The sequence below is a fragment of the Bos mutus genome, chromosome 22 (assembly GCF_027580195.1).
Source record: "Bos mutus isolate GX-2022 chromosome 22, NWIPB_WYAK_1.1, whole genome shotgun sequence".
NCBI lineage: Eukaryota > Metazoa > Chordata > Mammalia > Artiodactyla > Bovidae > Bos > Bos mutus.
In genome coordinates this window covers 59,325,529-59,345,056 of record NC_091638.1, presented here as the reverse complement: position 1 = coordinate 59,345,056, position 19,528 = coordinate 59,325,529, and the positions used below count along the sequence as shown (strand labels likewise).

Sequence of the window (19,528 nt, the reverse complement as noted above, 5' to 3'; positions counted from 1 at the left end):
GGCAGGCACACCTTTGAAGGAGCACTGGGGGGGACGGGGCGTGTTGGGGGCAGTGTTGGCGGGTCAGCGGGTTGTCCTGCCTGGGACATCCTGGTGCCCTTTTCTCCTTCCAGTCCAGGCTCGTCATCTCCTGGAGCAGAGTTTGTCTCACTCCGCAGCTGAGGTCACTGCCCTTGAAGTGCCCACGCAGCTCGGCAGTGTGCTGCTCTCGCTCGTGTGTCTCCTGCGTCTTCTCGGGCCTCCCAGTGTCCTCTTGAAGCCTTCTGGGAGCTCTTGCCTGCTGCGTTTCCCCTGGGGTTCAGTAAATGGGACATCAGAGCAGCAGCCTGTTGGCTGACACCATCACAGCGGAAGGCTTGCTTGGAGCACACAGGCTGTATGATCAGTGGACCCCGGGTTTCAAGTTGCATAAACCCCGAGGACTCAGCGCAGGCTGCGCCCCCGCGTGGCCGGCACGGGGGCAGTTCCTTGGTTGAGGGGCCGCCCTCGGGCTGGCGGCAGAGGTGGAGGTGGCCCGGCTTCCTGCTCCTCCCCGCCCCCGCCCCGCCCCGTGTCCCCGGGCCCCGCCCACCTTCTCTGGCAGCCCCTTGCTGTCCTCACTGGCCCTGCCCACAGTCTGGGCTGGGTCACTCTGTTTTCCTGATGGTCCTGCCTGCTTGTGGCTCTGCTTTTATGGCCAGTTGGCTGCTCAGCTTCAAAGGCGAGGAGAGCAGTGACTCCAGGTTTGTGTGTGGGGGGGAGTCTAGCTTTTGATTTCCCACCTGAGAAACAGTGTCCCTGGGGGAAGGAGTCCATGCAGCACGTGGAACAGTGATGTGCACTGACCATGCTGGGTTTGAGGACAGAAGGAAGGGGATGTGCTGCGAGTATCCCTTCTTCTAGAAAGGCTCTGGGAGAGACTCCTGGGCTGGTGGGTGTCCTCTCCGCGCCCGGTCCCAGGCCCTGGGGACACTTTAACTCTGTAGGGTTTTTCAGAGCAGTTTGTGTCTACAGAAGTCCGTGGAGACGGTGCTGGGAGAGGGTGAGAGAAAGCAGGTGCTGCCAGTGAGGGTTCTGGAGGCGCTGCTCCTTGGGGCAGAGTCCAGGGTTGCTTTGGTTTTGCTTTTTCCTTGCTGTTTTCTAGAAACAAGCGTCCCGCGCTCCGATCCCAGAGAACATGATGTACAAAAGCGTAGCTCTTAGCGGTTGCCAGTGTGAAGCCGGTGGCACCCTCTGGGCTGGCCCTGGCCATGATCCCTCTTGCCTGTTGACTGGTGCGCGCAGGGGCGCATGTCCTGCAGGACAGGAATGCTCTTGGAAGCAGAACTGACCAGAAGGTCAACAGTGAACGTTTTCCTCCAAAATGGAAATGGCCTTTTGAGTTTGAGGGTCGTTTGCCCCTGGAAAGATGACAGTAAGTGAATATGAAGAAAAGAAAGTCATTTGTGAGCCGCCCTCCAGGAGAGGCCTTCTGATCTGTGTGTCCCTTGCGTTTGCGCCTCTGCTCTGCTGGGGAGTCTGTTTGGGAAGACGAGCTGTAGGGGTGTTAGCCTGGCTCTCGCCGCCGAGTGGGGTCAGCCTGCACTGCTGAGTTCTGTTGCTGGAGTTCCAGCCCGTCCTGTTAATACTCTGTGTTGATGGCATACTTTCCAAGATGGTTAGGCCAGCTCACTGTCACTACTCTTTTGAAAAGATTGGGAGGGATTCTTGTTCATTTTTTACTAAGACAGACAGAATGACTTCATCACATCCCCCCAAATCCTTGCAGTTATTTAAATAGGGAAGAACTTTTATCTTTACAGTAAGGCTTCCTGTAGGAGATATCTCTTCATTTATTCTGATTTTCTTTGTCTCAGTAAAATTTTTCTCATTTAGATCCTATTTCTGTTAACTTTTGCAACAGTGGCTGCAGTTACATTTGGAAACTCCTTCAGGAAAGTGAATTGGCAAAAGTCATAAAAGTGCTTTTATACTTTTGACTCAGTAATCCCATTCTTAAACAGTTAATCCCATTCTTAATCTCAGTAATCCCATTCTTAAACATCTTGGGTTAAGATGGACAGAAACCTTTCCCCTGAGTAAGAATTTGACCTTTCATTGACTTCCTACCCCTTTGCCTGGGAACCCTGTTGAAGGCACATGAGCGCCTCTGTTGTGGGAAGCTTGCTTGTGGTCATGTGTCTGGCTTCGTGATGGCATCTGATGGGTGGGGAGGGGCTGGGCGTACCCGATGGGCCCCCAGCCTTGGGCTTCATGGAGCACAGTGGCTCCTGTGCTGGACGTGTCTCTTGTGGGGAGCCCCCAGGAATGAGGGCTCTCAGAGTCGAGGTGTTGAGGCCAGGCCGCTTCCCTGTGCCTGGGCTGCCTGCTGTGTGAACTGGCCATTGGTCCTCAGCTCCGTGTGGCTGGCAAGGGTCTCAGGAGCCTGAGCGCCTACAAGACCTCCACCCAGCGGGCATTGCGGTGTCCCAGAAAAGGACCCCATGGGTGGAAGCTCAGAGGTATTGTCTAGGGCACTGTTTTCCCTAGAGTTTTGGTATGTCAAACAGAAGGTAGGAACGACTGTTTAAATGCTTAGTGCAGTCAGAGAAATACCAGACACTGAGACAGTGGCTGACCAGTACTATGGGAGAGACAGTTCCGGCCTGTGTGCAGGGCCACACGAGCTTGGAGGGGCCTCCCGGACGCGCCTCAGGTGGGTCCCCAGGCCTGTGATGGGGTGTGCAGGGAGGAAAGGCACTCGGGGCCGCCTGCCACCTGTGAGCAGAACCGAGAGGAGGGAACGCGAGCTGTCTTGGGGGCAGCGAGGGTGGGGCGTGCTTCTTATGTTGTCTTTCTGATGTTAGGAAAGAGCGCTTGATGCGAAGTGAAACTTACTGAACTCTGAGAATCGATGTATTTCTTTGCAAAGTCATCTTTTCAGTCCTTTCCTTAACCTGCCCTTTGCATCTGAAGCGTGTCCCAGCCATCACACTCTGATCTCGGCCCCTATTCAGCCTCAGACCTCCTGGTGAGACGCTTCAACTTTGGTCAAGGCAGTCCCTCGGGAGGCCGGTGGGGCTGGCGGTCTCATGGGTGTTTGGAGATGCTGGGGCTGAACCTCTCACTGCAGGTAGGAAAAGCCAACGCCAGCCTGGATGTGATGGAGAAAACGCTACAGGAAGCAGGCCTGGCGTGACTCGTCTAGTCCCACTCCTGACTAGCATGGGTGGGTGCTGTGTAGAAGGAACTGGGGGGTTGAGACAGCCTGCCCCGGGCTCGGCTGTGGGGCCTGCTCACCACCTCCAGTTTGCCTCCCATCCCCACACTGAGCAGAGCTGCGGAGAGCCTTGCTTTCAGGGGCACGGGGCCCTCCCTCTAACCCTGCCCTGCAGGCGCTGACCGTTCTAGCCCTTGCCGTTTCCTTTCGTGGAGCGCAGCTGGCAGCCAGCGTCTGGAAACGGGGTGCGCAGTGGCCGGCTCTGAGTTCCTGCCGTGCTCGCTGCCTTCTGGACTCCGCTGTGTACTCGGCTCTGCACTCGGTGCAGGTTGGAATCAGCAGGCCGGCATTCACTGAGCGCTGCCTGGGCTCTCATCACTGTCCTGTGCGTTTTTCTCATCCACGCCTGACACCCTTCCTCCGACCTAAGAGCTGTTTCTCCTTCTCCCAGCAGAGGGGTTGGCCGGCGCGTCCGAGGTCACAGCGCTGGGGAGTGTGGGGCCAGGAATCCCCTTCTTGAGTCACGGCCCTGTGGCAGGCAGTGCCGTTAGCCTCAGCCTTCAGGAAGCCAGGCAGGTGAAGCAGAGACCAAAGGCAGCTTTGCTCAGGCCCCATCTGGAGCATCTTGTCTTCCCAGACTGGAAGGACACCACACCCTCCCGCTCGGTCCCGTGTAAGCCCCGAGGTCCCTGCTCCACTGACGGTGGGAGGTGGACGCCGCCCCTGCTGGTTCCTGGTCGTCTCCATCCGGCCTTTCCGGTGTCTCCTGAGGAGGGGCCAGGGCTCGGGGTCCCCAGAAGGCATGGGGTCCTTTCTGAGGACGCTGCTGCCTCTGGAGGCGGCAGCAGCCTCAGCCCTCCCAGGGGGTCAGCGCCGAGGGGTGCTCCTCGCGGTCCTCACGTGCGGCCCCGACACCGGTCCAGGATCAGAACCGCTGCCCTCCTGCCACCGCTCTCCCCCTGAAGGCCTCTGAGGAACTCCTGAGGACCACAAGGCCTGTGCCCATAAGGAAAGTGATCCGGGGTCAGGCTGAGGCAGGGGGTTGAGCGTCAGCGGGGCCTCTTCCATGCTGTCTGGTCCAGGCTCCGGAAGACTTCCTGAAGGGCTTTCTGGGGAAAGATGGTCTCGAGCTGCAGAGTCAAACGCTGTTGCTGCCAGTATTTGATAACTCTGTACTGGGCACTGGGGATAGAGAATAAAATGGTCTGGACAGAAATTGTTAGGAAAAGAGAGACGAATGTCACACATTAAAATGTCAAGTCCGCGCGGCCACGTGCAGGAGGGTTTCTGGCTGTGCTGGGCTTCATCGCCGCACAGGCTCTTCCCCAGGGCGGAGCTCAGCTCTGGGCGCAGTGGTCGCAGCTCCTGGGTTGTGGCTCAGGGCTCAGTTGCTCCACCGCACGTGGGATCTTCCTGGGCCAGGGATGGAAACTGTGCCCCCTCCACTGGCCGGTGGATTCTTAACCCCTGGCCCACCAGGGACACCCGTGAGGGTTTTTTAGAGAATGCAGACTGCACAGCCCACGTGGTTGAGCCGCAGAGGCAGGACCGCGGGTGCCGAGGGCCAGCTGTGAGGTTGTCCGCGGCCTCCAGCTGCACGCAGGGTCCCTGCTCCGGAGACGGATGGGCGGCGGCAGGGGTGGACAGCGGTGGGAGAGGCGGACTGCTCCACGGCGGACGCAGGGCTCACCGCGAGGAGGCCTCTGTGAGCAGCACTCAGGCTCACCCACGCCGCCCCAGCGTCCCGGCGGCGCGCACTCCTGCAGGCTCCTCCGGGTGCTCCCTGGCGTGCTCCTGGCCCGGGTCCCGTGCTGAGCCTGCGCTCCATCCAGGCCCCGGGTGCAGCGGAGAGCCGTCCGGAAGGCTGGGGCGCGGAGCTCCCAGGCCGCATCAGTGCATGTGCCAAGAGAGGGGCTCCCCTCGGCAGTTCCGTCCTGCTCACGTGCCTTCTCCTTCCTTCCAGCTTGAAGGATGACCTCGAGGAAGAAAGTGCTGCTGAAGGTGATCATCCTGGGAGACTCTGGGTGAGTGTCCCCGCACGTGAGCGGACACCCTGGTGCTGCTCTCGCTGGTCTCCGTGGGGCCCTTGGTCCCCAGTTTGGAGAAAATGGTGGCTGTTTGAACTCAGTGATAATTTGACGCGGTTCCTTTTTCCTAGCTGGTGAGAGGAGGGAGGAGAGTTTTCATGTGGATTTGCTGCCGTGGGCAGCGTGCCATGCCCATGCTGGAGGTTTGGGGCATGCTGTGTGGCACAGGCAGAGCTCCGAGACACTGCAGGCGCTTACAGACCACCTGCGCAGCGTCAGTGTCGCGGTGAAGCGAGCCGCGTGAGCTTTCTGGTTTCCGGGGCGTAGGAGAGTCGTGTTCGCACTATGCTGTCACCACTTACGTGTGCAGTAACCGTGTGTCTGAAGAGCATTGTACATACTGCACTTTAAAAGTAATTTACTGCCGGAAAATGCTAACCATTCCCTGACCCTTCAGTGAGTCTTCATGTTTTTGCAGTAGTAACATCAAAGATCACTGATCACAGATCATAACAGAGTAATGATGGGAGTTAGAACTACTGCGAGAATTATCAAAAGGTGACACAGACATGAAGGGAGCAAACGTCACTGGAAAAGTGGTACCACCTGACTAGCTTGGCACAGGGCTGCCACAGACGTGCAGTCTGCAAGAAAGAGAAAACGCAAGCGGAAGGCAGTTTCTGCAGAGCGCCTGAAAGTGAGGCATGCCTGCACCCGCCTCTGGCTGGGCCTGCGTCTCCACTGACCAAGTAACTGACTAGTTCTGTGATCGCTGGGAAGACTCGAGGCGGGTGCGGGTGAGGTTTTTGGACTTGGCATCTGAAGTGACCCTTGAAAGCTTAGACTGGAGGCGACATGCTTTTAAAAATCATATAATAATGCAAGTGTGCCTTCTATGCCAAAGTTTTTTTTAAAAGGCACTGATTTTCCTACCCTGGCTGGCTTCCTTAATCACCTGAGAAGCCTTTAAAAGTGAGCGTCCGCCGCGAGCCGCGGACCCGCGCTGGCTGGCATCCGTGCCTCCACACACACGCTCCGTCCGTCTCCGCTCTCCCTGGACCTCCTCCCGCGCTCGCGCGCTCCGGTTCCTCTGCTCCACTGTCAGGATTGAAAGTGCTGCTTTTCGGCCCGTTACGCAGACTTGCCTGAAGACAGACTTCCTGTCTGTTCCGCTGGAGATTTCGGGCGCAGCTGCCCGGGTGGGGAGCACGGCCCTGGGCTGTGCTCCCAGGTCCTCTGCGGGTGGAGCGAGTGTTCGCCTGTGTGGAAAGGAAGGTGTTACCTGCCTGTCCTGCTGCCTCGTCACCCGAAGAGTCGCCCCAGTCTCTTGCTGAGTTCTCTTACTGAAACACACCTCTGGGGAGCCTGCTTTGGTGGACTCCGATTTGGCGGAATATTGGTGCTTTTTCTGCTTCAGATTTTAAACTTGGTTTGGGCTTCCCCCATAGCTCAGTCGGTAAAGAATCTGCCTGCAATGCAGGAGACCCGGGTTGGGTTCCTGGGTCAGGAAGATCCTCTGAAGAAGGAAATGGCTATCCACTCTAGTAATTCTTGCCTGGAAAATGCCACGGACAGAGGAGCCTGGCGGGCTACAGTCCATGGGGTCACAGGAGTCGGACACGACTTAGCAACTAAGCCAACGGCAGCAGACTGGCTGGCTGTGTGAATGTCTGCTGGGAGCCAGTGGCTTCCTCTGGCCACTACTCTCTTGGACTGAATAACCACCACCAAACGGAGAGACCCAAGACGGCAGAGACACTTGGGGACAAGTGGAGGGGTCTTCCTGCTGGAGCTTCTTTTAGAAGGAGAGCGTTGGCCGGCCTCCTTTTAAGGAGAGAAATGGAAACACGAGGCTCTGCCGGCTGCACCAGAGCTTAGAAGCGCTTCTCTGGACCTGACCCCGCCAGTAGCCCATGTCCGTCCCGGGTGAGCGCGCATCGGCACTGGGTGACCTGGAGGCCTCGCCCCACTGGGAGGGGCAGGCCTTGTTCTCCTGCGAGACAGACAGTCCTTCCAGACTGCACACGTCGGAGTTGGTGTGCAGTGCCAACCTGCCTGACTTATTGTGGTTTTTCTCCAATTTCAGAGTCGGGAAGACCTCACTCATGAACCAGTACGTGAACAAGAAGTTTAGTAACCAGTACAAAGCCACAATCGGGGCCGACTTCCTGACGAAGGAGGTGATGGTGGATGACAGACTAGTGACCATGCAGGTGAGCGCCTCCCCTCTGCCGGCCCAGCCCGGTCGTCCCGTCTGAGTGCCTGCCTCTGTTTTGGCGCCGCCCTCCCTTTCAGATCTCAGGGTTGTGTTCATGGGCAGCTCACTTCCAGCGGCCTGCCAGATACAGCATGGGACACCGAGGGCGTCCTCAGCACCGCGAGGCACACCAGCAATTTTCCTTTTTTCCCCAAAGTTCGAATTTAACCGGCCTCCCTGGGTTTTGTTGTTTTGGTTAGTTTTTTGCTATAAAATTGGCAGCTTACAGGTTCCTGACTTGTGTCTCCAAAATGTGTAAGTTGTGCCTCTCTCAGCACCCTTGCCTGTGCTTTAGGCGGAAAAACCCTTGCCTCTCGCCCGGGTCCTTACGGCGGCCGTCACAGTGGCCTTCCTGGCTTCTGATCTGCGCTTTCCATGGCCCTTTGAGTTGTGTTTCTGTTCAGCCGGTCTGGCTTCTTCACGTAGCACCTTAATCTGATTTCAGGGGCTTCCCTTTCAACACCTGGGATAAACACGATTCCTTCACGTGGCTCCTTAAGAGGCTTCACGTTCTGGGGCTTCCCTGGCGGTCCAGTGGTTCTGACCACGCGTCCACTGTAGGGCGTGGGCCTGATCCCTGGGAAGGAGCTAAGCTCCCGCCAGCCTCGTGTGCTCACTCGGGGCTCTGCCCGCCAGGCCCTTCCGCCCCAGCCTCGGGCATCCGGAAGCCCCAGCTGTGGGCCCAGCTGTGGTGTGTGGGAGCCGCTGCCGCCACAGCACTTGAGCCTGTTCTCTGCCCTGAGTGCTGCCCAGGGGAGACCACGCCGTGTGGTCCTGGCCAACACCCCGCTCCCTGAGACGTCTGGACGGTACAGACTGTGGTGGGAGCGTGTCCCGTGCTCCCGGGGCACGCGCTCCTCCAGGTGGGGCCGACGTGGCTCCCGCCCACTGCGTCAGACACGCAGCGGCATGCGGGAGTGGGCAGGTTCCAAGGTGCAGACCTCCGGTTGTGCGGTAAACAGGCGGTAGGGGGTGGGTGCTCTCCAGGTGGCAGAATTGTAAGCGCTGGATGTTGTGGTGGAGCTCGTGTGACATGAACATACAAACCCAGGGCGGCACACCTGAGACAGACGCGGCGTTGTAGTCGGCGAGGCCCCCGTGTGCGTGCGACTGAGGCCTGAGGAAGCCACGCTCGAGGGAAAGGACTTCTGGACAGCGGTGCAGACAGCGGGAGCTGGTGGCAAGCTTGGGCTCCTGCCGCGGTGGTGCGTGGATTCACAGCAGGGCCTGGCGTTCTGCCCATCCTCAGGACAAGAGTGGCCTACACAGGGTGGGCTCCGAAACTGAGACCCCATTGGACACAGACACACAGGGCTCCTGGGGCCTTGGAGGTTGTGGAAACGGGACCCCAGGCCTCAGCCCCCGGAAGGGCTACACCTGGCCTGTGGGGTGCAGGTTGGGGCTCTGCTGCCCTGCTCCTAGTGGGGGACACCCCGTCTCGCTGTGCACGTCTCTGGTCCGCAGGGCACGGAGAGCTTTGTCTGCAGGATCTGACATAAACCTCTGCCACTCCTGGTGAGGACAAAGATAAGACCACCCTGTTGGAAGATGCACAACTTCCGGTCAGAAGATGAGCCCTTGAGGAAGTAGTGTGCCACAGAAAGTGCTCAGAGACCGGAGGCTTCTGGACGAGGGATGGAGACTGTGAGGAAGAGGGCCCCTGAGAGATGGGATGTGGGCAGCCGAGAAAACGGAGACAGACTGCACAGGCCAAGCTCAGGTTAAACTCAGTAAGGGAACAGTGAGCTTTAGGATTGAGCTGAGCAGATCACCTCAAAGAAAACTGGAATGCCAGAAAGCAGAATCCTCAGAGCACTTGGGGAGAGGAGATGGGTGCAGGAACAGCAGGTGGACAGGTGAGCTCTTGGCCTTGTGGCCGAGGGCTGCGTTCAGGTCCTGGGCTCAGATGCTGCCTGGAGACCCCCGCGTCCCAGAGCAGGAGCAGACAGACAGCGGTGGTTCTAATAGCCACGAGGGCTTGCAGAAGGGAGGCCCAGCCCCTCCCGGCTCGGCGCCAGTCTGATGAAGCCCCACAGCTCAGATCTTAAGAGTTTCTGAAATCAGTGCACCCGCTGAGAACCCAGGGCACTGAGCAGTCTGGAAACAGCGCGAAAGAAAATGTGGTCCTCGGGTTGAAACAAAAGGCTGGTGCTCAGGCTTCTGCAGCCAGCTTAAAAGACTGGAAGTAAATGAAAACACCATCTCCGGACAAAGGCATCCTCATTCCAGGTCTTAAGGAATCCTCCCCTATTTTTATGCGTCTTCAGCAGCATGCCAAAAAAAGAGAGAGGATTCACAAAGGGCAACACAGCGGAGACCAGTGGAAACCTCCCTGGCGGTTCAGAGTGGTTTTTGTATTGAAAGAAATCAAGCCATCTTGTCTATCTGCAGAGAAGCTAAGCAGGTGGCATGGGTCAGTAGGGTTGCTGAAAATGAAGCACGGTAACCCAGAATTAGAAATTAGAGAGTGTTTAGCAGATGGGATACAGCAGATGAGGGCCGAAAGGTAGGAGAGTGACGGGAAGGGAGAAAAGGCAGAAACAGGACTCGGTGAGCAGCGCAGATTTTTCATCGTCTCTGAAGAGCGAGAAGGTCAAAGATGAGTATTTGCTAGGAAGTTTTCATGGTAGATGTGGTACAAATCCACGGATTCAGGGGAGCCCACGTTCCAAGGAAAAGACTGGAAAAACCACATTGAAAGAAAAATCCATTCGAGATAAACTTGAAAGCAGCGAGAGGAACAAGAATGACTAGGAAGTGCAGCGGTGAGGCTGCTCGAGGCTGCAGTGGGTCCGGCGGCTGCCGCTTGTTCTCTGGGCAGGCTGCTCTGCCCTTGAGGTGCCCGGCTGTGAGGAGGAGGGTGCGCCTCCCTCGACTCGGTGCAGAAAGCCTCAGAGCTGCACTCTAGGCAGGGGGGAAGGTCCGCAACGCTATTGCAGCTTGCTGGTGTGACAGAAACGGGAGTCCCCTAACGCGCCCTGTGCCGCTGGGCTGTCCTCGTGTGGGCTCGCTCTCTCCAGGCAGACACTGGTCCGGTTTTGTGCAGGAGGCCGTCCTCCCTGACCCGGCCGTCCGTGTGGTGCCGGCAGGTTGGCGTGTTGGCCAGTGCAACGGGTCTCAGGAGGCCAGGCCGGCTGCACGGAGGCTGGGCCGCCTCCTGCAGAGGCTGGTTCGTTAGATGAGACGGGTGGCTCAGCCCACACTCCGTGTTGACCTAAAGCCCAGCCCTTGAGTCCTGGCCGGCGCTGTGGACGTAGTTTTTACTTGGGCTGTGAGGATGTTCAGTCTCATGCCGTCCTGAAGCTAAGTGCTTCCTGCAGACAGACAGACAGAGGGTCCAGCAGGTGGCGACTGCTGTCAGCTGGAGGTAACTGCGTGCCTTCTGCCCCGGCACTGGGGCCTGTCCTGGGGACACTGGTCGTCCCTCCCGGCCACCCGGGCCCTGCTGGGGTCTGGGGCATCCAGGAGGTGCGGCCTGCATCCCGGCCTGCATCCCGGCGGGGCAGCGCGTGGTCAGAAGCTCTGAGAGCCGGGTGCCGCTGTGCCCTCGGTCAGCACCTGCCCTCCGTGCCGAGTCCTCCCCGCCTTTGCCTTCATTGCTCTCTCCCTCCCCTTCCCCTCCTCACACAGTGCTTTTCTTTGTCTCTTGAGATATGATAAAAAGAAGGGTGTTTTAAGGTGAATGTTACATACAGTAAAATACGTAGATGTAAAGAAACGTACGACTCGGGGGTCCCGTGCTGGCCTAGTAGTCAGGGCTTGTGCTTTCACTGCTGAGGCCCTGGTTCAGTCCCTGGCTGGGGAACTACAATCCTGCCGGCCTCACGGTGTGGCCAAATAAAGTAAACGTGCCCTGAGCGGACGCTCCCTGCGGGGAGCTCCCCGAGTGCGGAACGCCTAGGTTTTCGGTGTAGCTTTTCCTTACGTACCTCCCTGTGTGACCTGCACCTGGATCAGGACCCAGGCTTGGGTCCCTGGGCTTCGGGCACATGCACCCAGGTGCTGTCGGTCAGCGTGCTCCACACACTCCCCAAGTCCTGCGGTGCTAGTCTCGGGGTAGCCCTGCCGTCCGCAGCGCCCCGTCCAGGGCTGCGCCCCCAGGAGTGACGGTGTGTCTTGGGCAGATTTGGGACACGGCGGGGCAGGAGCGGTTCCAGTCCCTGGGCGTGGCCTTCTACAGAGGCGCCGACTGCTGCGTCCTGGTGTTCGACGTCACCGCCCCCAACACGTTCAAGACCCTTGACAGCTGGAGAGACGAGTTTCTCATCCAGGCCAGTCCCCGGGACCCCGAGAACTTCCCCTTTGTCGTGCTGGGAAACAAGATTGACCTCGAAAACAGACAGGTGCGTGCTGGCCATGGCGGGGTCCTTGGTGGGGGGCTGCCTTTTAAAGGGGGTGGCGCCAGTGTTCAGGTTTAACTGGTAAAGAACCGCGTGCCCCGAGGTTCACCCCATCTTTCTGTCTGCGTGTGATTCCTGCCGGGGAAGGGTACAATTAACGGGGGGGCACCTGGTCGCCCTGGGGTGGCGCCTGGCTCCCCAGGAGCAGAGCGGGGAGGGTGTGGGGTCGGAGCGCCCTGTGGAGCGGCCCCCTGCCAGCCCTCCTGGCTCCGGTCCGGGATTGACCTCTAGGCCCTGTGGGACCTTAGTCTCCAGGCTGTGGGGCAGACTTACCCTTGGTCTGGCTCACGCACTGCTGAGCTGAGGACACCCCTGGGCGGAGGTCAGGGCCGCGGGGCCCCAGAGGGCCTGCCCAGCGCCCTGCTCTCTCGCCTGGGCCTCCTGCTCTGAGGTGCCCTGTGCACATGGAGGGTCTGTGCTGAGCGCCTCGTGGCTCTGGGGGTGCACAGGGGCACCATCTCCAGGCCGGCTGCCCTTGGGGACTGGGGCCCAGGAGGCCCCTTGAGATCCCCACACCACCCGCACGGCCATGACTCGGGCTTGTGGGCGCCTCTGCCTCTGACCCGGGAGGAGGGTTCAGTTGCCCTCAGCTGTCATCCTTAAGCTGCGGGGCCCCCCCAGATCCCACGGGTCAGGAGGTGCTTTGGGCTTTGAGTAAAACTGCTCTGGCTTCCTTTCCAGTAGCATCTCTCTGGGGAGTGTAGACAAAGTTATTCTTAAGTTTAGCTGAGCTTATTTTTGACCAGTCACTCGATTCCTAAGTGAATTGGTTCTTGTCTCGTTCCTGAAAACAGGCTTGGGTGGGGAGTGAGGAAACAGGACGTGGCTGGGTTGGGGGCTCTGGGGCCTGGGTGTATCAGGCCAGGGGCCCAGGCAGGTGCGCTGAGCAGTCACAGGAGGGGCTGTAGACCTGGAGACCAAGCTCCCAGGCCTGTCCTGGGCCGGGGGACCCTGCGGCCCCAGGAGCGGCAGGCACTTCCTCCCGGGCTGGCCGCCGCCTCCCTTCACAAGCTGCTTCCAAGTGCAGCTCAGGGTTGCGGGCTGAGGGGAAAGCCCAGCTGTACTGTGCTTAGCTGGCGCGGGGCTGGTGGGTGGTGGCCAGCCCGGGGTTCTTCCGGTGGGATTCCTGCTCTTCCTGGCACCTGCGCCCTGCCTCTCCCTTCAGGTGGCCACCAAGCGGGCACAGGCCTGGTGCTACAGCAAAAACAACATTCCCTACTTCGAGACCAGCGCCAAGGAGGCCATCAACGTGGAGCAGGCCTTCCAGACGATTGCCCGGAACGCGCTCAAGCAGGTTGGTGTCTGCAGCATCGGCGCCTCCGGTTTCAGACCCTCGGCCTGCACCTCTCCCCGTGGGCTCTCTGTGCAGCCATCAGCACCTCCGGGTCCGGAGCCCCGGCCTGGCTGCCTCGGCCTGCACCTCTCCCCGCAGGCTGTATGTGCAGCCAGAGGCGGTGGCGGGCCTTTGAGAGCAGCCCTGTCCCGCTGTCCTTAGGTCAGCTCCACAGGGCCACTGAGGCCGCCTCGTGTGGGGCTGCCCTGCTCGGCACGCTCCTCCCGTTTGAGGGTACATTTGAGTTTGAAGCCCAGCTCTGCTGCCCGTCTTGGGATCTGGTCTAGTTTTTAAATCCTATCTGAGCTGTACAGTGAGATTGCCTGCTTCCAGGGCGTTTGTGAAGATTCAGTGAGGTGTACCAACTTTTGGAATTATCCTAAACGATCCTCATAAAGGTTAACCCAAAAGGCTCTAGGAATCATCTTCCTTAGGTAAGGTTTTCCTGCGTTTTCTCTGTGTTTATTCAAATGTTCCCCCTCCCCCCAAATAGCAGTGGCATCTTGTTGGCATGTGCCAGGTGAAGGCTCTTCTGACCCCACAGCGGCAGGGCAGTGCTTTCCTCCCTGAACACTCTTGCCCCTAGAGCTGGAGTCGTGGGAGTAAGACTGTCCGACTGGTAAGGTGGCCCCCGGCTGTCCCTGGGGACAGTGGTGACCCTCGGTCCCGGCACCACGGTGGCGACCCCGGCACAGTGCCCACACTCTGCAGAGGGGCCCTTGCCCGGGCCTCAGCCGTGCACAGAGGTGGGGGGTGAGCTGTGTGTGGCGGGCCTTTTTCTCAGCCCATCTGGCCACAGTGAGGAACCTGCCGGTGGGTGTGCCTTTCCCTCTGTGGGGCGCACGCTGCCCGCATCGGGCCCTCCCCGCGTCGGCCTGCCTGCAGTCCGCATGCTCCCTGCGCAGCCTCTGCCCTCGCTGGTGGTGTCCTCCTCCTCGGCTGTGTTTGGTTCGTTATCCATTTAAACTAAGACTTTCACTCCAGGTGCAACCTTTTCCTCCCTCGTCCTCTCCCCACCACCCACCCCGCAAAAAATAAACCTTCCTGAGGTTCTAACTGAACCGCACGACAGCTGTGTCAGCCAGCACCGGGCCCCTGACAGACTCCACAGACCGCATGGCTCACGGACACACTTTTATTTCCTGTCGGTTTCGGGGCCACAGTCTGCAGTCGAGGGGCCAGCAAGTCCGATCTCTGCTGAGGCCTTTGTTAAGACAGAAAGCAGATGAGCGCTGGTCAGGGCTGGGAGCAGCGGGCGGGACAGGCTGCCACTGCTGGAGCCGGCTCGCCTCCGGGCCGGGAAGGTCCTGATGGCGCTGACCAGTGAGCAGACCAGGCCACACGCACACATGCTCACTTCTCATGGAGAGGACCTCCTTAAAATACAGGTAGTCCTGGGTGCGGTCGCTTGTACAGCACCTGTGAACAGAGTGGTTTCCCCAGAGGACCTCGACCCGCGGGTGCTTCATGTCTAAGGGACAGGTGAATTTTTTCCCTAGGAAGTAGGAAGCTGCCCCTTGCTGGAAACACGTTAATTCAGCCCCAGTCCCCGTGAAGTGACCCCAGTCCCTGTCCTGTGGGCCCCACAGTGAGGGAGTTGTCCTGGGCGGGCCCGGCGTGTGCAGCCTTGGGGGCAAGCTCTCCTGAAGGCCTGGAAGAGATGGCAGACAGACCTGGATCCAAGAGAGACGCGCGGGGCGAGCTCGCGGGGTGTGTGAGGGCCGGGGCCCCAGACCCTGCCTTCGTCAGGCGCTGGCAGAAGGTCCCAGAGCGGGCACATGCGGGCGGAGGGCATCAGCCTATCCCTCCTGCCCCTGCCCTGCAGCGTCCCTCGTTGCCCGCCTGGCCCCTCCGCTGCGGGGCCCGCCCCCGGCCCGCAGTCACCACCTCTCTCCCTGCCCAGGAAACGGAGGTGGAGCTGTACAACGAGTTCCCCGAGCCCATCAAACTGGACAAGAACGACCGCACCAAGCCCTCGGCCGAGGGCTGCAGTTGCTGAAGAGGCAGAGAGCAGAGCGCACAGTCCTTCGCGACCGAGAACACACGTACAGGCCTTCTTCCACGAGCCCCTCCTCCACACAGACAGTCATCTCTCGCCCAGCTGCCCGGAGAGCCCAGCACACCGCCGACCCCCGCACACGCCCCACAGGCCCAGCGCCCGCCCCGCGGGCTCCACGGCAGCAGCACTGCCGGCTGCGCTCACCCGCCTGGGGTGGAGTCTGCGCTGGAAGCTTTTCCTTTTGTCCACTGGAGAGAGAACTGTTTACAGTTAATCTGTGTCTAATTAGTTCTGATTTTTTTAACCGTCTTGTGGTCTTTTTACCCACCCCCTCCTGTGAAGGCCACCATGTGGGAAGGCTGGTGCCCTGCGCTCCATCACAGGCTCACACCCAGTCTGATCAGGCTGAGTTTTGTATGTACCTGTTAATGCTTGTTACTTTTAACTAATCAGATCTTTTTACAGTATCCATTTATTATGTAATGCTTCGTAGAAAAGAATCTTATAGTACATGTTAATATATGCAACCAATTAAAATGTATAAATCAGTGTAAGAAATTCTTGGGTTACGTGTGTAAGTCCTGTGATGCAGGCGTAGAGACCGAGGGCTGAACCTGGTCTGGACCGCAGCGTGTTCAGCATCTCGAGGTGAGAAGCGCAGCAGGAGGCAGTATTCTGTACAGTAGACACGAGAATCATTACGCCTTTTATCAAGACTTCAGAGCCAAACGCTTTGCACCTCTCCAGGGGAGACTGTCCAGCTCCCTCTGCACCTAAATTTTCCAAGAGGCCATTTGCATAATACTTTGCTGTGTGCAATGGAGAAACAGCTGTTTCACAAATTAAAACTCTCATTTTCCCTTTTTTTCTTTCCTGCTCCACACTTTAAAACTCCCCTGTTAGATTCGCATCCACATCCAAGAGGGAGAGGAGGCCTCCCAGACCTGTCCTAGCGACGGTACCTTTGTTCTAGAAGGCGCTCCTCTTGGGGTGTGGCGTCCTCCGTGAGCACACCTTCCCCTGCCCCCCGACTCCCCAGTGGAGCCCCCGAGCCCCCGCTTCCTGGCGGGGCCACCCCCCACCCCCTGCACTGTAGCCTGCTTCACAGAGCTCCCCTCCAAGGGCCTGCGTCCCAGGGTGTGGGCCAGGTTCTTCTGTAAGAGACGAACGTGATGCCAATAAAATGTACCGAGAACAAAGACCGTCTGTCTTCGCCCCATCTTTTCCTCCAGGCCTGGGGCTCGGGCAGCCATGCAGCTGGTCGCCCTCACGGCGCTTTCTCTCGAGCGGCAGCCGCCGGCACAGTCCGCAGGCCTCCTCCGTCCAGCCCCTCAGCACCGGCCCCTGGTGTGTGCCGTCTGTGTTTCTGATCAGAGTGGCGGGGGGGGGCCGGGGACCCCGGCTGGAGAGCGCTGTCCCTGCAGAGGCGGGGCTGTGAGCAGCAAGCGTGAGCGGCTTTTGGGTTTGTGGTGGTTTAGCCCACGTGGTTGCTGACACGCGGCCCTTGTGTGGTTCTGGGTTTCTGACTCTTGACAGGACAGGAGGGTTCGGCAGCAGGGCCCGCGTTCCAGCACAGATGAGCCACGCTGGGATGGCAGATGCCGTGAGGATCAGTGTTACGAAACGGCCACGTGTCGGTCGGTGGGAGGGTGGAGGATGGCAGGACCGCGCCTGGGGCTCTACGCACCCCACGTCTCAGGTCCTCGGCGGGTTGCTTCCTCTGGCCGCTCTGGGCTCACCCCCTGGATGCTCATGACCACGACAGCACCCGTCGGGCACATGGCTCCCTGTGCTCTGGCCCCGCCTCCTGGGCTGGGTGTTGGGGGCCCAGCGGCCTCCCCTGGTGCCGGGTGGTGGTGAGTGGACCCCGAGGGGTGCTTACCTCACAAACCAGGCTGTAGCCCTCTGGTCCTGACCGTGAACAAGTCGGGGAAATGGACTTGAACCTCTGACCTCAACCACCTCCTGAAACCAGTAATTATCCTTACAGTGACCCACCTTGTTTTTTAAATAGATATTTAATAGTGCTATAACCATGCATGTAAAAGTCACCTTTAGACAGAATGAAAAGGTAAGCCAAAAGTAGGAGGAACTATTTGCAAATCATGTATCTTATGGAGACTTTGCGTCTACAATATGAAAAGTAATAACTTACTATGACTCAATAATAAGAAAACAAAATGGGGAAAAAGACTAGAATTAAACATTTTATCAAAGAAGACATTCAAACTGTCTTCTAAGAATTAGAAGAAAATGTTCTCCAAATTGTTAGTCACTAGGAAAATGCCAATTGAAACCACGATGGAGGGACTGGACTTCCTGGTTGAGGAGTCTGCCATCCAGTATCAGGTACTCGGGCTCAGTGCCCCTTCTGGGAGCTGAGAGCCTACGTGCATCCAGGGAAGCAACCCCATGCGCTGCGACTGCTGAGCCCGCACGCCACAGCTCAGGCCCGATGTAGCCCGGTAGATGATAAACACACGAGAGAAGTTCAGTACACGTGGACCAGAGTCACTATAATACAAAAAAAAAATACCAGGCCTTACGAGGACTTCAAGAAAACGGAAGCTCCCCACAGTGCTGGTGGGGATGAAAATAGTACAGTCCCCACTGGAAACATCTGCCAGTTTCTTAAGAAGCTAAACATAAGCTTAGCATATGACCCAACAACGTCACTCCTGTGAAGCTCAGAGAAATAAAATCATACTCGCTCAAACCCCATCGGTGCTCTTAGCAGCACTGTTCATACCAGATGAAATACGGAAGCAGAGTTGGACACAGCGGAGCAACTGAACTGAACTGATGGAAGCAACTCCACTAGCAAACGGATACACAAGTGTGGGAAGTCCGTGCACTGGACTTACAGAAACAAAGTGACGAACAACGCAGATGGACCTCAACCTCAGCAGAGGAGGACGACGCAGAGTGTTAACACGCCGTGGGATTTCACGTGCAGTGTTCAGAACAGAAACATTTAAACCGAAGTCAGACCTGCGGCGACCTGGGGCTGAGTGGGGTGGGGCGGGGGCCTGGCTTCAGACAGGCTCAGTGGAGTTGTCGAGAGTGAAGACGTTAGCGTGGACCACGGTGCCGGCACGACTCTATAAACTTACCAACTTACTGTAAATAACAACTAAATGTATTGGATCAAAAGTCTCTTCAATGAAGTTATTAAAGTTATCTTTGGAAAATAAGTTTGAAGAACCATAGAGAAAGTCCCTTTACTCAGATAATGTTTGACGGTAGACCGTGCTTTTAGTACGGCTCGCTCTGCACGCTCCTGCCCAGGCCAGCCGTACTCCGGAATGAGCTCAAATGTAACTTGGTGGCCCTGAACCCAAGCACAGCCGGCCGATTTTAAGTCAAATTTGACTTTGAACTGACCTTGACTCACATCTCAGTTTCATCTCCTCACTGACAAATCATCCTAAGCATGGGCCCCTTGAAATGACCTTGAATCTGACCCTCCTCCTGATCCTGTTATATTCCAACTTTCAAGTTAACACTGAGCCCTACCCACTGTGACAACTCCTCTCCAACCTGGGACTAATCCACCTTAACGTCCCATCAGCCCAACACCATCTTACTTGTGTCCTGTACACACACAGCTACCTCACCTAGATTTGGTTTTCCCTCAGTAAGAAGAGGTGGAGGCTGAACTCCACCACCGCAGTATCTTTCCCCATGTTCCTACCAGGATTGCACGTGCTCTTGAGAGAAGCAAGTTTGCTCCAACAAGGAGTAACGTGCTTTTGAAGAGAATGGGATTTGCAGTGTTTGCACTAATGCAAATTCTTATCTGTCATACTCCTTAGATCCTTTGAATTTGCTCTGCTTCCAGGAAGAATGTGAATTGAGACGCGTGTGTGGTGGTGTGTCTACATTCATCTCAGTTCCAACAAACAGGGAGGGAGTTCCTTTTGAGAAACAGCAAAGATTTGTTGCACCGACACCGACACCCCCTGGCCTTGAAATGACTGTCAGACACTCGCTGTGCCCATGTCTTGCCCTAATTTAGGTAGACTTCATGCTTAACCTCAAACCGGATCTTTACCTTGAAACTGACCTTGAGCCTGACCCTGATCCAGTCTCTCACCCTGTGAAGGAGTATGTGTTCCACATGAATTGCCCTAATTTTGCCCATAACCTGAACGTGTGGAATCTCGAGAACAAAACAGTAAAAACGCAAGTTCACAGATGCAGAGAACACAGTGGGAACCACACTCGGTATGTGCAGTGAGCATGGGTGAAGGGCCGGGAGGTTAGGAGGGCCTTGACGGAGTCAGTCCTGGGCAGGTCACCTACAGCCCGGCGACTGGTTTATAAATCTGCAG

General features: G+C 57.7%; 1 protein-coding gene across 1 annotated transcript in view; it reads left to right on the top strand.

The window, feature by feature from the left end:
* RAB7A (RAB7A, member RAS oncogene family) overlaps positions 1-16,396 on the top strand; it is a 46,008-nt gene extending 29,612 nt beyond the window's left edge. The window contains exons 2-6 of the mRNA XM_070359696.1: positions 5,142-5,202; positions 7,292-7,418; positions 11,587-11,805; positions 13,028-13,156; positions 15,099-16,396. Coding sequence (XP_070215797.1) covers positions 5,150-5,202; positions 7,292-7,418; positions 11,587-11,805; positions 13,028-13,156; positions 15,099-15,194 — 624 coding nt within the window. The 5' untranslated portion in view covers positions 5,142-5,149 and the 3' untranslated portion in view covers positions 15,195-16,396. The remainder of the gene's footprint in view (positions 1-5,141; positions 5,203-7,291; positions 7,419-11,586; positions 11,806-13,027; positions 13,157-15,098) is intronic.
* Positions 16,397-19,528: the final 3,132 nt, after the last annotated feature.